The 13,346-nt window shown below is 38.3% G+C and overlaps 1 protein-coding gene across 14 annotated transcripts in view; it reads right to left on the minus strand.

Moving 5' to 3' along the window:
• Positions 1–13,346, minus strand: part of CCDC171 (coiled-coil domain containing 171) — a 165,807-nt gene that overhangs the window by 135,529 nt on the left and 16,932 nt on the right. For 13 of the 14 annotated variants that reach the window (XM_035895589.1, XM_035895600.1, XM_035895592.1 and 10 more), the window contains one exon: positions 11,224–11,370. In XM_035895589.1, coding sequence (XP_035751482.1) covers positions 11,224–11,370 — 147 coding nt within the window. Of the gene's footprint in view, positions 1–11,223; positions 11,371–13,176; positions 13,287–13,346 lie in introns of those variants that run through there. The other variant, XM_035895602.1, reaches the window with a different exon arrangement.

The following is a 13,346-nucleotide window of genomic DNA, read 5'->3' on the forward strand; positions in this document are numbered from 1 at the left end:
GGGACCTGGACAGGCTGGAGAGCTGGGCAAGGAGGAACTTGATGAAGTTCAACCAGAGCAAGTGTCGAGTGCTGCACCTGGGGAGGTCGAACCCCATGCACCATTACAGGCTGGGGGGTGACCTGCTAGATAGCAGCTCTGCTGAGAGGGACCTGGGAGTCCTGGTGGACAATAAGCTGACCATGAGCCAGCAATGTGCCCTTGTTGCCAAGAAGGCCAATGGTATCCTGGGGTGTATTAAGAGGAGTGTGGCCAGCAGGTCGAGGGAGGTTCTCCTCCCCCTCTACTCTGCCCTGGTGAGACCCCACCTGGAGTACTGTGTCCAGTTCTGGGCTCCCCAGTTCAAGAAAGACGAGGAACTCCTAGAAAGAGTCCAGAGGAGAGCTACTAGGATGATAAAGGGACTGGAGCATCTCCCCTACGAGGAAAGGCTGAGAGAGTTGGGCTTGTTCAGCCTGAAGAAGAGAAGACTGAGAGGGGATCTCATCAATGCATACAAATATCTTAAGGGCGGAAGTCAAGAGGACGGAAGCAGTCTGTTTGCAGTGGTGTCCAGCGACAGGACTAGGGGCAATGGATGCAAACTGAAACACGAGAGGTTTCAGTTGAATATGAGGAAGAACTTCTTCACTCTGAGGGTGGCAGAGCACTGGAACAGGCTGCCCAGGGAGGTTGTGGAGTCTCCTTCTCTGGAGATATTCAAAGCCCGCCTGGATGAAGTCCTGTGTAGCATGCTCTAGGTGAGCCTGCTTTAGCAGGGGGGTTGGACTAGATGATCTCCTGAGGCCCCTTCCAACCCTTACGATTCTGTGATTCTGTGATTCTGTAAATATTACGGTTTTGTCTAGCAATTATCAGGATGTTTATCACCTCTTTTAACAAATATCCTGACTACTTTAGTCAGTTACTACATCTCATTACATGAAGAACAGCTGTACATGCATGCATAGTTTAAGCAAAATGAGAATCTCTGAATTAAACTGTTGGACCTTTCTTATCCATTCTTACAATGTTTAGAAAAGCACAAAAATGCAAATGAGTATGATAAGAATCTACTTGGAAATTTGGATGGCCTACAAAAAGTTCAAGAAGTAGTCTATATTTCTACTAAACTTTTTTTTTTTTTTTTTTTTTTTTTTTTTAAGTGATCAAAGCTGAAAAAGTTTCTTTCAAGTTACAATAAACACAAAAGCAATCACCAGATATGTATGTCCAGAGAAAGGCCTGGACATAGAACTTCATCTGAAAAAATACTTTCACCAAAAGCAGTAACTAAAGAACTGCTATAATGGAAATTCACATGCAATTTTAACTACACTGTTTTCTATCAATAAAATCTTTTCACTTTGACTGATAACTGAATTGAAAAGAAAAATTCATCCCAAGTGTCCCTTGGTTTCAAGTTAAATCAAGGAGATCAAGAAAAAGGAATTAATATTAAAACGTCATTTAACATAATTACATTTAAGGTTACATAAATACAATTGTAAGTTATTGATTTTGGAAAACTAAAACAAAGTAGCAAGTATGTGAGACTGCATCATGATTCTGAACATTTAAAAGAAGAGAGAGAAACATTGTCGTGGTTTAACCCGGCTGGCAAAATTAGCTCTATCCCAGCCGAAACCAGGACAAACATTAACAGAAGTTAAAATAAAAGCTCTTGGCAATAAAGTTAAAATTTGTATAATCAGACACACACACACACAAAAGGAAAGACTTTTGAAACTGATGTCCATGGAAGGCCTACTAAAGAGAAAAGCAGCAACAGCACAGAGCTAACCAAACCTACTGCACAGTAAGGCCTGCCAAAAGGCTTAGACTTTGCCTCTTCCCAGGAGTTTTATCTGCATAACATAATAAAAAAAATTCACAAATCCTGCATAAACACTCCCACTGCACTTCCATATTGCTAAAATTATTCTCAAAAATAGCTTGATTTAGACTCTTAGCTGTATTATTCCTTCCAAACATCAGCTACTACTCCCCTTTGCCCTTAATGGAGAACTAGCAAACTACCTCCTCCTTCAGTTTGGAAGGACTCCTTAGCATCCTCCAACAGCTCAACATCTGTCAACAGGATGGTTTTACACAAGAATACTGCCAGCCTACTAAAAGTAGTCAGTGAACAATAAATATAAGTGATGTGGATTTAATTTCTTTTTTAAAACCATTTAAGAAGTCAGCCTGAAAATAATTCTACTTTAAGTTTGAGGAGAAGAATAAAGGAAACAGTGAAGAAGGTACCCAACACAACATTTAGAGCGGGAAACATAATTTTTAAAAAATAAAATGAAGAAATAGGAACTTGACTGAGAATATTTCACTGCATACCCTCAGGACCAAAAACGCTTTTCTGTCTTTGGCTAGTTTGTTCAAGCATCTATTCTCATAGCAAACACTGAAATGGAAAGAGAAAAAGTGATTCTGCAAGTAAAGTTTTTAAGGCATAACTTACTGATTCACAGGGTCTGTACTGCATTTAACTTCTAAGTCTTATTTTATCTCCTGAGCACCAGTACAAAGTAGAACTATGCCTTCATCTCAGCCTCTCTTCAGCTGAAACAAGACATGCAAGACACTAACAAAATGGTAAACTTACCCTCTCAAATGAAGCCCCCTAGAACTGTTTTCATCAGTCCCAACAAGAAAAATAAAACCAGAAAGAATAAATAACAGCTTGAGCGAGGGCATCTGCAAGAATGAAAAACTGGAGCAATCAGATTCTCCCAGACAGAGCATATAGGTATCAGTTCTCAGTATAGTTCTTTAAAACTAGTCTATCTCCATGAGCTGACATGATGGACACTAACCACAAGGACAAGAGACATAGTCCAAAGGAAACACAAACTCCTAAAAATATGGAAACTTCAGCCCTATGAAAATCCACGGACAACAAGGGAAGAGAGGCAGGAGCAAGCAGACACCTGTAAGAAGTGCCAATATATCACTCTTTTGCTGTCTGAAGTAGGAGCAATTCCATTTTAAAAGACTTATTTGCAGATGGTTCATTTGCTTGAGTTGTCACAAGTCACTGAAGAATTAGCTTGTAGAATTAGCATGCCTATGAAAAGAGAAGCACTGGGAAAATTAGTGTTTCAGTTACAGAGATTTCTGATGATCTCTCGAATGTGAGAAACAGGGTCCTAATTGCAATCAGAACGGTGTGTCTAGCCTACTGCAAAAGAGGTGTGAACCTTAGACATCAGCCAAAGAGCTAGATGTACCTGACAGGTATCCAATGGAAAGTATTCAAAGAGATTCAAGATAGTACACACAGGGAAATTAAATTAGAAACTAGAAATCAAACTATCTGTTTGATGGGTAAGTATCATCTTACAGATCGTATCCTGATATAAAGGCATGAGAAAACTGACTTGTTTAAAACTGGGGTTTCTTTACAAGGTTAGGAATCTCAACACCCTATTGTTGCTTTTAAAGCTCATCTTTTTCTAGAGTTTGTGTCTTTAAAGCTTTGTCTCATACCAGTAGCTTGTTACAGTTTTGATTTTTAAAACCTTGTTTGGAGTAGTTCACTGGACCTTCAGAAAACAAAGGCCTAGGGAGAGAAAGAAAATGTATTTACATTCAAGACAAGTCACTGTCAGGCACCTGACAGGAACTGCCACTAATTTCTTGTATTGCTAGATGCCAAAGATGAAGAGTGAACTATGTTTTCCTCAAAAGTCTCAGAAGATTACTCAGGTAAACCTTAATCTTAGCTTACCAGTATAAGCAGCTGTCTTACCCAGAAGAGATTCAGATGCTTAAAAGAGCTTGCATAAAAATTACATATGTAAATTGATGAAGTCATGTAGATGCTGTCTGTGTCTGGTGGAGCAATGAATGTTCTTTTTCCTGGGTTCTAAGATTTGATTGCTGAAGCTTACAGTTCATCATACACCTAGCAAATTTAAACAAACTCAGATGCCAGCAAATCAGTGGGAAATTAGTGGGAAAACAGTAACTTTGTGAGAGACATCTAACCATCCATTAGCACATAACCCTTGCTAAGCAATACAGTTATTAAATATCAAGAAATTCGGATTTGCTTAGACTACTTTAAGGAAAAGGATCTTGGAATTGCTGTTTATCTGAGGCCACCAGCCTTCTGTGGCCATCAGCCATAGAAGTTGCACCCGGATTCCAAGCTGAGTCTGAAGTTTTATTTGGGAAGAATACAGCTGCAAAAAAACCACTATGTAGAAAATCTTGTCTGTTTTGCTAGTAAAGGTTCAAACTGACTCTACTGAAACTTATATGCACTTCCCTTCACAGTGAGAAGCTGCATGCTCTACCAGTGAGAATGATCCATTACACACTCTGTGAGGAAAATAAAGTGTCAGGGATGAGTCTCACCTGTAACACCATACTAACAACTCCAAAAAAAATAAATGGGACAAGGAGAGGAGTTCCATGTTCCTGTCTGACAAACAGAAAGACACCTGTACCAGAATCATGTTAGCCAGGCAAATCTCTTTGAATCAGTTGAAACATGAAAATCAGTGTCCTTACTGAACCATCTGTGTCTGAAAATTTTACACAATGCCTGCCTAGAAAGAAGCAGCTGTGTGGAAACAAGTTACAGAGAAAGGTTGCAGGCCACAGACATCCAGACCACAGTCTCTCAACTGGGAGTCAAATGGCAATACTTTCTGGTTTAGCTTGGAAAGCTTCTTGTCAGGTCCAAGGCACAGGATCAATCTCAAGGATGGATCCAAAAAGTGGGTTCTCCAGTAGTTACAAAGTGTTTGTTTATCCAACATTGAAAACATTGGTTATTCAACAAGAATTACTTCCATGTACACCTAACAGGATATATGAAGGCAGACATCTTAAGTTTAAGACACCACACACAACCTCGTGGAATCTCCAAAGTTTCCTTAGATATTCAAGCTGAGTCAATTTCAGTCTTAATTTAAAGAATGAAGATATCTGTGATCTGTTTCCATGACAGCACAGACAGAATTGTGACTTTTGAGAAACAGCAAACAAAAATGACTAATTAAACTTCAATGCCAGCCTTAGAGCTTGTGGGCAACCACGCTATATGTTTACTCTAATCCCTTAAGATTCAGTCACTTTTTCCAGTGCCCTGTTGCACATCAATGCTAATGTGGTTTCTAGGAGACATTTTCTGCATGCTAACAGTTTGCAATACCATTTTCCAAACTGGCCTTTGTGGCTTCCACTCTTCTCAGCCTCCCTGCCTCTTGCTCTAAGAACTGCAATATTTGTGAACACTGAGGCACTCTGTACTGAAAGAGTAATTGTGCAATGCCACAGCCATGAAAATGTCATGTTTGACATTTGCATTTACATCAAAATACCCTTTATCAGGTAAGTAACGAAGAAAACAATAGGAAAAAGAGAAATGTATATTTACAACAGTAACTAAGTTTAGATATAGTAATAGAAGTAATTCTTTTCTTCTCTGTTTCTAGTTAGACCACTTCTGCAAGATCTTTCAGTTTCATGTTACTAACAAGTTGTCAGGATACTCACACTTCCCCATGGCTGAGGTCCAATCCCTATGTGAAATGCTGAGCCAAGATAAAGTTTTAAGTGAAGAGGACATGCATGTACCTCTTATCTGGATCATCATCCACCCACTCTGTTTGTGTGCTTCCATATTCAGATTAAGATCTTACTTCTTCCTACTTAAAAACATTTCCCTATGACTCATAACTCAAATCAGGAGGTCAGGTCTAAACACATCTTTGGGACGTGTGCTGACCACTTCCATCTAGTGTTAGAAATGCTGATGCCTCTTGATCATGGTAAGGTGGAGCCATCTCCTGTCCGGATAATAAACAACCTTTTAGCAACTCTAAAGTTACTCAACTACAAACAATTCGTAACCACTGAAGTTAAAGTTGTTTCAGCCTGACAGAGTGCAGTCAACCCTCACTACAAACATTTCCTGCATATGAAGTCTAGAGTAACATGTCTCATTCATAGGGGAGCTATACTTGACCTGCACAACACTGGATAAGCAACTACACTGGCACGGATGCCACAAGGAAAGCCATACACTTGGCTTTATGTTAAAAAAAAAAAAAAAAAGGAAAACAACTAGGGCAGCTAAAATGGTATAGTTTGATTGCTTTTGGTCTAGTCCAAGTCCATTCCAATCTGCAGCTAGCAAGCCTGTGTAAACTTTCTCCCTTTCTACAGTACCTCGAGGGGAAAAAAGATGTCCCTTTTGGTTCTCATACTTAGTAACTGGTAAATCCCTTAACAGTACATGAACTGCTACTGTTACTTCATACATGCACATAGACAAGACTAAAATGTGACTTGTTACTAACTCCTGGTGAGGGCTATGTCAGACAGTATTCAAACAACTTCAGTCTGATAGTGATGTAAGAGTGAACCTGAATAACATGATGACATAGGAGATAATAAAGAAGCAGCTCTTCTCAGAGAGGAAGTCCATTATGTCAGTGAGCCTGTCACTGAAGAAACATGAATTTTAGAGCCACTACAGAGATACCAATACAAAAACTGCAGTGCTTAGAGGATATACAAGACAGTAGCTAGAATTCTAGATGGCAGTTCTGCATTGTGGAGACACTAGAAAACAGGATTAAGTAGGGCTAAGCCATCAAGAAGTGTGTAGTCATAGAAAACAAAAAGTAGTTTAAAGTTTAAGCAGTAGCACTGTTAACTGGATGAAGAATGTGTCCTCTCTCACACTGCTTGGAGCTTTATTAAGTCTTTCTTATGAGAACTGTAACTTATCCAACACTGCAGTTCACAGTAAAATTAATAAGAACAAGGATAAAAAAAAAAAAAGCCGGTCAGTGGGTTTGGGTGGGTCTGTTTTCTTTTTAGCTGGGACCTAATTTTCATGTTTCACTGACTTTGATACAGTAAGAAATTTAATACACCTACAGCATTCAACAATTGCAGGTACATATACCTTCTGCAAATACAGAGGTGGACCATCACTCAGGTATTCTTTGCAGCCACCTCCCCATCACAGCAGCATTACCAAGCTAATACAAGACGACACATTTAGCAGGACATGAAAAGGTCAATGTACTTTACAGGCGGCGAGCAGTAAAGGTAACATAAAAGCTAAATCTTTGAATGGTTACTCAAAGTCTCAGAAATATGGCAATATACTCAGTCTCAGAAATAAAATGGACCAAGTTATAGGACATTTTTCAGGCCTCATGAGAAAGGCTTAAAAACTTTGAGAGACCTTGAGCTCCAGCTTACTAAGAGTTGGCAGCCTCAAACACATAAAACAAACAATAGAAAAATCACTACATTTCTGTGAACAAGACAAAGAGTTTGAAATTTATAAACTAATAATTCTGCTTCTCATGGTAAAATCCAGATACCCCTTTCTTCCACTCTTTGTTAAACAGCTTTCCCACCCAGCTTTTTGGCAGCTATACGCATCTCAAAAAACACTATTTTTATACACAAATTGCTCTATATTTCCCAATAAATAATCTTTCCAGAGCAATGGAGCTAAAGGCTAAAGACACTTGGTTCCAGGAAACTTATTATCAATAGTAGTATGTTGGTGACTTCAATACCAAAATATCAAGAAGTTGTTTGACTACCGAATCTTAGGCTAAAGATGCAGAATGGTAATAGGGTTCCCAATCTAAATTTTTCTGGTACAGTATGTGTTCCGCTTCAGAAGGACTCAATGTTGTTGCAGTGGTACACCACACTAGTATCACCGCAAACTAGAAAGCTAGCAGACTAGACAGCATGCCAAAAGCTATCCTTCAACTGAAGAGTCCACAGAAACTTGCCATTATTCTTTCTCTTAATTTCTAAGCCCAGGAACTAGAAATGTCCTCTTTTAGACCATATTCAGAATAATGATTGAAGGATAAAAGATGATGAATATTAAAAAAAAAAGGGGGGGGGATAGACTTTTTCACTTTCTTTTCTTTTTAATATAGTCTTCTATTAGATATAATTCTTCATAAGAGCGCCATCATACAAAAAGAAAAAGATTCTAAATTTATCATTTCCTTTCATTACTGAAACATAAGTATTTTCCCATGGACTCTTCCCTTATGTCCAGCAGAGGGTAGTAAAGGAACAGCTTTGTGAACTCCAAAAAAACTTCATCCTCATTGCATATTAGTAGTGTATAACAGAAGATTATAAGATTGTCTTTTAATTAGAATGACACTACTCTTCACATAAATCACTTTAAGAAGTTCAGTGCCATCATCAAGAACTTAAATATGCGTTTGCTAACTAAATGCCCATTGACACAAGGTACTGTGCATAGTAATTGAAATATGATGTCTCCTGCATCCATCTTCCAACAAAAACCAAACCTCAATCCATAAGCTAAAAATTCCACGGAGAGATAAAGAAATATAGGGTTATTTCATGAAAAAATGTAGACCATTCTGCCTGGGGTGTACTACTTTAAGGCTTCTATATCTGAATGAAAATCCATCTCAAATACTGACATCATAGGCAAAAATGAGAGTTGTATTTAACCACAGCTGGAAGTACGGACTGGTTATCAGAACTTTATCCATATTTCTAACATGGGTAATATTTCCATACACTGAAGAGTTTTAAGTTGACAGCTAGAACACCACAGAATGATGTGAGAGTAATACCAGATGGGCAGAAACACAAGGAGACTTTGGCACACTGTGAAAACTACTGCCCAGGCTTCAGTGCCCTTCTTTAATGCCTCTTCCACAACACATGGGAAGAATTTGGCAACTAAGAATGTGATCCACAAAAGCTAGTGTGCTAGTGAGGCAGCTGTTAAAGGCAGAGAGGAAGAAATTCTACTGACAGCAATGTGTTTAAATCCCAACAACCTCCAGGCTTCACAGAAGCACTTCCTTCTACTTGGGAATGCAGCATGCTCTTTTAAAAGGGCATTGTCCATCCTTTCAAACACAATTAGAAGGGTTGATTGTGCTCATTTCCCTTCCTTTACGCACAAGTCCGTCCTTGCACACTCCCCCACTTCCTTCCCTTACAACATCCAAGACCAAAAGTTCCAGTAACTGAGCTATAGAGGTGAAGAGCAGCTTATCTGATCCCTTTGGCTGAGGTCTTTGCACTCTGTTTCAGCATGGACAGATAATACTCTGCCTGATTGAGCTCCAGAAGGGAAGAGGAGGAATGACAAAATTATAAATCAAAGAAGGGCTGCAATCAGACTTCACACTCTGTTAATACTAAACTCTTCCTTAGTATATATGTTGGGGGGGAGAGGATTGTGGGTGTGAAAGCAACTTAAAATAGATTTTATTAACCTGAATTTTTAACTTCAGAACGCCTGCAGCCTTTCATGACCACAGAAGAGGCAGAACAAATTTTGCTCCACAAAGGTGATGCAGAGTACTGGTACTTTGTAAGATGCAGATGACGCTTCGTCACAAACTCTGGAGTTTGAGTCCAGTACCCAGTACAAAGTCAACAGTAATCTGTACTGTCTACAGTAATCAATATTGGAAGCTTAAAATATCTAGTGCTTCTGCTTCTTAAAAGGTATTTTCAGAGATGCTCATTAGTTAATCTTGCTTTGACTTCCAAGTATAGTAGGCCCTTTCAGACATACACACATGCAATTTACTTTTGAGATGGTAAAGTGAGATGCAAACTGACTAAAGCATTTGCATTGCAGTCTTAAGACTTTTTTTAATTCAGACTTGTGCTAATTTGCTTAAACTTTCAAATGCAAGAGGTTTCATCACATACTTTCTTTAATCACAGCTTAAATAGCTACACTTACAACAAGTAGCACAAGACTGATTTTCCTGTAGTCTGAATGTTTTTTCTCACATTATTAAGAGATTCAGTAAGTTAAAATAATTTAATAAAAATTAAGCAGCAATGAAAATATCTCAGCTGATTGTGGTTAACAGATAGCATTCCCTGATAAAACCCTCTCCAGGGCACATCAGTTACACATTTTCAAGGAACTGAGTTCTTCCTTTTCAAATTTACAGACAGTGAGTAGACTCCATCAAAGTACTTGGAAAGGTAAATAACTTGCTGCTTTGCTCCTCCTCCTTTCAGCTCATGATTCCTGTGTTAATATATTAAAAGCCATGAAGTCACAAAAAAAGCCCTTGTTCAAGTACTTGGAAGCAAAAATCTTTGTTTTTAGAAGGGCTATTGGAACTTAACAGTACGCAGCACTTTGCAACTGAAGGTAATTCTGCCTTGGCCAATATGTGGAGCTCACAGTACCTGACAATTATTGATTTCCCGTAGTTCTCTTTTAGGGTGCAGAAGTCTACCATGTGGGTCAATAAGTCAGAGTTTTTAGCTGATGAGCTTTGATCTATCCTGCAGGAATTTTCTTTTTTACTTCACCTTTAATGCAGGGCTCTACCTACCTAGCAATCAATGCTTTAAACACTTCTTTTGCCTTTAAGGGAAAAATAACACAGAACAAACACAGCTGAAAACTGTGTGTCACTTATTCCTTTAAGGGCTCCTTATAACCTGCAAGTGCCAACTCTTTAAAATTCCTTGCAGAAATATTTAAAGATGCCTTTGGTAGAAAACTTACATCAGGATAAAGAATCATCCACTCACTATGCTTTTCTGCAGTGACAAATGTTCTACCAAGAAAGTCTTGGTCCAGACTGTACATACAGATAACACAGTTACTTCAAAGCCTATCAGTGGACAAACAAAACGTTGCAACTTAGGCGAGAACTAGCAGTTCAGTAAACAGCGCTCATTTACAAGCTATTAAAGACTTGAGACTTCTCAGCAATGGGAGTCACTCAACAGAACTAAAACTATCTGTAGCATTTAAGTCTAGATAGGAAGAAGCTGCCATAACACCACTGTGATCTTCCAGTATGCTGTTCTCTCTACCTAGCACAACATCTGGTGACTTTCTCAGCTCCAGTTGATTCTCCATCACAAATTCACTGGTTCTCAAAATCTGTTCTTAAGCCAAGAAGATAGGAAGCTAGACAAATTAAGAGTACAGATTTCCTAAAGTTAGCCTTGTTTTCATGCTTACATAAACTTTTTCCCATCTGCTGTTCAAACACCAGTCTCAAGTCTGTGTAACAGACCACACACAGTGGCTTTCTCCTGTTCAGTCTTCTCTGCAAAACAATGTTCAACGTTTTGTTAGTCTAGTACATAGAATTCACAGCCTAACTGGGAGGTTCTATCCCTCAAAAATTAAATTGCTCAGTGTGTCAGCACTTGTTGAGACTAATAGCAATGGTCAAAAAGCCTTACTTCAAGTTCTTTTTTAAGTCGCTCCTCTCGTTCAGCACTGTATTCAAGCTCAGTGGCCTGGCGCCTCAGCAGCTCAGTACAGCCATTGTGTTCCACCTCCACATCTTTCATTTTCTTGCACATATTTTGCAGTGCATTATTCTGTTCCTAGAAAAAAATAAGCATTAAGAGATACTTTTACTAAAATGAAGTAGTGTAGTAAAGAGTTCAAAAGAGGAATAATTTTGTGAGTGGAGACTGCACTAGAACAGGTTATTAAAATCTAACACATTGGCACATGTCAACAGATCCATTTACCCAACAGCAGACATGCTCTTCATTCACGACCAGGTAAAATACGTTGGTTCAAAAATCACTATGGACATGACCTTCTGTGGTAATACTAAAATCAGAGCCAATTCCATGCAGGAAATCTCACTCTCTAAAGAGTGCAATGCTGCTCTTCCAATCTCTTCTCTCGTCCAGCTCAATAGCAATGATGGAGAGGGAAACAGTTAAGTGCCTTTGATGAAATGATATATAGGGACAGAAGTTCAATTTTGTTCTGGTTTTGGTTGTTAGAACTCAAAATCAATTCATATATTTTTAGGAATAGTTACTCCCACAGACTAAATAATCTTCATTTCTGCCATTCTGAGAAAAATTTTCTTCTGTCTAGAAACTGAATTACTTTAAAAAATTACCTACGTGAACTATGAAGTTCTCAGTAGAATAAAATAACCAAGCTGTCCCCCACTTCAATTTCTGTGTTCAGAAGTTGAACCAAGCTACAGGCTGGGATAATTACTAAACACTATTGGACTCGGCAGCTCTGTGGAGTCACTGTTACAAAATCCACATTCACACCACACCAGGCTTGGAGGAAAGTAGCCAAATAATGAACCCCCAGTAGTCTAGCGCATACTTAAGCTGGAGATCCCAGAAGTCTCAAAAAGAATAGTTTTGGTCTAGTGGACAGGAATAAGCTTTTCCGTAACTAGCAGCAGAAACAAGCTATAAATCCACTGATTTAGTTGGAGGACCTTCGGAGACCCAATTTGTTAAAATGACTTTCTGTGCAAAACACAGAAAGATTACAGTAAGTCCTCCTGTTCATTTACTCCTATTCAATATCATGGCAAGAGACATCTTATGAAAATAAACCAGTTGGTCTGCAAAGTCTGCTATTACCCTTACATCACATAATCTTGTTCCTAGAAATTACTAATCATAAGGCATCTGCAGTGTAGGGAGGAAAAGGAGGAGAAAATGAATTATTCATATAGAATGATTCTTCGAAATACTGAAGTCTGACAGAACCATGTTTATACATGAAGATCAAAAGAAATATGAGCCTTTTCCAAAGTTTGGAAAATTATTTTTTGAAGTTCCTCCAGACTGAAGGTGGAAAGTTCTGGCCACTCAAACATAACAATATGGGAATCACAACTCTTCTACAGTGCTAAGTTTTACCGATTAGTAACTGAAAAAATTAAGTTTATTTTCTCTCTTCTTTATTGTGCAGACACGATTTTTTGGCATTCTCTGAAAAGATGGCAAGGAGCAAACATATGAAACATGAACTAAAAAATGGGAACCTCAGTAATTCAAAATATTGCAAAAATAGTATACCTGGATATGGACTAAATTTAAGCTAATCCCCTAACTTTGCCTGCAATATCAAGCCAATGCACAGGTTTCTTCCCATTAGCATGCTAAAAAAATTTTTTAACCATTTTTATAGAAATATGCAACTACTCCCACCTTCTCCACACTGAAAAGATGCAGAGGTATTTATCTCTTCAGGTATATCTGCCAGACATTAACAAAAGCGAGCTCGGAAAAGCACAGATGAAATAAGTAATACATAGTTTGCTGCAAAATACTACATCAAGATTTAAAAATATTGTATACTGGAAATGTAGTTAACATTAATCAGACTAAAATTTATATGAATACATCAAGTTTGTTTACCAAGTCAACATGAGTTGTAGGATTTCAGAGCTTAAAGAAGTCTCTGAACTTTTCAAACTTGGTATGCAACTGTGCAAGACTATCCCAGCAGTCATCTGCACATAGAAAGTTCAAAGAGAAACATACTTCACCATGTAAAAAAAAAAAAAAAAAATATATATATATACACA

Source organism: Egretta garzetta, unplaced genomic scaffold, assembly GCF_000687185.1.
Source record: "Egretta garzetta isolate BGI_Z169 unplaced genomic scaffold, ASM68718v1 scaffold175, whole genome shotgun sequence".
In the NCBI taxonomy this organism is placed as follows: Eukaryota; Metazoa; Chordata; class Aves; order Pelecaniformes; family Ardeidae; genus Egretta; species Egretta garzetta.